Source organism: Conger conger, chromosome 13 (genome assembly GCF_963514075.1).
Source record: "Conger conger chromosome 13, fConCon1.1, whole genome shotgun sequence".
Lineage (NCBI taxonomy): Eukaryota > Metazoa > Chordata > Actinopteri > Anguilliformes > Congridae > Conger > Conger conger.
Window position 1 is genome coordinate 10,266,613 of NC_083772.1, and position 3,028 is coordinate 10,269,640.

Here is a 3,028-nt window from a genome sequence, read left to right on the forward strand (position 1 = left end):
AAGCTTGTATTATTGTACAGCTGTACGAGTGATGGCCTGTCAACTGTATATTTTGAAACCAGAATTTAAATACTATAATGCAGAGGGTGAGTCTTTTTCAATGATAGGAAGGGATTTACAATGGTCTTGAAACAATGTTTTAACAAAAATCTTCCTTATTGTACCTTTAAGTCTTTGGACAATTTATTGTTGAAATGTAGAATTTTGAGGTCTAATTCAAATGTAATAAAATGTGCAGTTATGAAATTAGGAAAAGCATTTATATTTCTGAATTGCCCACAAAATTAGCGGTCTTGTGTTGAGACTTGAGTTATTTTTGTGAAAAAAGCCTTAATGTTTTATGCAAATAATTTTACGGTATCTATAACACAGAAATGGCAAAACACTACATGAGTGAGATGCTGAGGTTCAAAGTTTGCTATTTTGAATGGAAGTGCCAAGCAATGCAAATATAATATACTGTATATCCATGTACTATATATTTGTATCAGCATATACATATGTATAAAATATAAATGTTCAAATGTAATGATCTGGGGCTAGAGAATTCCTAGGTACTTACAGTAATTTTCTCTTTTCAGATGCTTTGAGCTCCTAAGGAACCATCAAACATGTCACCAGGAAATGCCACAACCAGAGTAATAACAGAATTTATCATTGGTGGATTTGACAAGGTTAGGAATCCGGTGGCCATTGGGATAGCGATACTGGTGGTTTATACCATGGTCATGGTTGCCAACATCACAAACATATGCTTCATTGCATTAGATAAGCGTCTGCACAAGCCAATGTACCTGCTAATCTGCAACCTGGCTGTCGTGGACATGTTTTATAGCAGTAGCTGCAGCCCCACCATGATTGGGGTGCTGATAGCTGGCACTAAAACCATCGCCTACGTTCCATGCTTCATTCAGATGTTTGTGTACCACCTGGGCGGGGTCATGGAAATGTTTGCGATCTGTGGGATGGCTCTCGACCGCTTAGTAGCTATATCCAGCCCTTTGAGATATCACAGTATTCTGACAAACATGCGTACACTGCTGATGGCGTTTTCCCTCTGGATGCTGGCCTGCGTGATTGTGGCCATTTTATGTGGGACTGCCATACCTCTCCCTTACTGCAGGTCGACAATACAGTACGCCTTCTGCGACTACGCAGGCTTAGTCAGAGCCACTTGCATTGATCCCAGTTACTATTTCTTCATGATTACCATCATAACGTTCCTTTTGTTGTTTTCTACATTCGCCTTTATTTTATTTTCCTATATAAGGATCATGATTGCCATATTTAAAATGTCTTCCAAAACTGACAGGAAAAAAATGTACAGCACGTGCTTCAGTCATTTGATTGTGGTTACTTGCTTTTATCTTCCAATATTTGTACAAGTAGTTCTAACCAGACTAGGAGTAGTACTTACTAAAGAGGAGCGCCATGGGTTATTGATAGGGGGGATTCTAGGTCCCTCTCTTATCAATCCCATTGTGTACTGTTTTCGTACTGAGGAAATAAAAAACAAAATCATTAGAATATTTACAAAAATAAAACCGAGTGATTAAACAGCATGGCAGACATTTGGAGTCTTTACTGTTAAATACACATTACTGTAAGTAAAAGTTTGGAAGACTATTACTGTTAGTATTACAACTAATTAAGGCTCAATGATTTCTGTAACCTCTCACCAATCTCCTGGGTAAAACTAATGTCCCTTTTCTGTTTGCACTTAGATTTTTGATGTTTGTTTGATTTGTTTTTATACGTTGAGAAAGGTACACCTCTGCTGTGCTGAAGATCTAAAAAAGGATCAACACTTATTTTCTTAACTGTATTCACCCTCATAAAAGAATCACATTGAAAAACACTGTTCAAAACCCACATGTGAACGCCCAACATGTGAGGAGTACACATATGAACTATAAAAACATGTGAGCGGGAAAAGGTAACCTATGCTATTTCAAGTCACATGTTTTGTGTTTTTGGTCGTTAAAATTGAGGCCCATATTTTTCTGGAATCAACATTGCATGGAGCATTGGCGGAGTCACTGGTGAGGTGTGGTGCCCTGGGTGGGGCTTTTGCATGTTGGCATTTTTGGAAAGGTGAAGTGAAGGGCACGCACATCATGTATGCATTTCCTTCAGTCAGAATTTCAATAAAACATTGCCTATTTATCATGGGCCAGTTTTGATTCTCCATTAAACCTATTGCTGAATAGTTTAAACACATTATTCTATAACTAAGATACAACAGTATCTTGTTTTAGTAAACAAAATAAAATGACGTGACATGTGTCCCAGACTGAAATGTGCCGTTGCTAGGCGATAATCAGCATGATTTGCTTAATCTGTGAATGGTTATAATGTCATCTATGTTTCATGTAGTTTTTCCAATGCTGTCTTCATGCTACAATTGACCTCATCCAGATAAATACACGTCTATTTACTATTGTTAAAGACCTTCTGTTTAAGAATAGTAATTTGGTAGAGCCTTAACAATTACGCATATGTTAACCTGTGACTGGATCACAATAGATCCAGGAAAAATCCAATTATGAGAAAACCTGAAGGAAATGTCAGTGGGTTCTGGTCCATAGAGGCAATGTATTTGTTGCTGAGAAGATGCCTTCCCAATTTTGAATAAGTGTGTGTCTGTTTGCATGTGTATTGGTATATGCGGGTTCCTCCAAACTGTTATCTGTATGCAGGGATAGGTGAAAATACATCAAAATGTATTTTGACACAAAATATCCCAAATATAAATGTATCAATATTTCCTTGCTTATTTCAGTGGTTATCCAACTTATCGTTGGTGACTTTGATCCCTTCCCGGTCGCTCTTGGTCGCCCGCCCCTGCTCCCTCAGTCATGGCTTGGGCATGTATAGCTGCTTCTGAAACAGGCTCACGTGGATTTAGTTATTATGTACTCTAACGGAGGATGGAAGCTGTAGGATGGCCAGCACCTCGTCCTGCAGCAAGGCAATGCCCCAAACCCCAAACATGCTGCCTACACAGCCAGAGCCTTCATCAATGGGA

General features: G+C 38.6%; 1 protein-coding gene across 1 annotated transcript; it reads left to right on the forward strand.

The window, feature by feature from the left end:
- Window positions 1-611: 611 nt before the first annotated feature.
- Window positions 612-1,556, forward strand: LOC133107220 (olfactory receptor 1M1-like). Its single transcript, XM_061216168.1, has one exon. The coding sequence runs from the start codon at window positions 612-614 to the stop codon at window positions 1,554-1,556; it is 945 nt and encodes a 314-aa protein (XP_061072152.1).
- The last annotated feature ends 1,472 nt before the right edge of the window (window positions 1,557-3,028 follow it).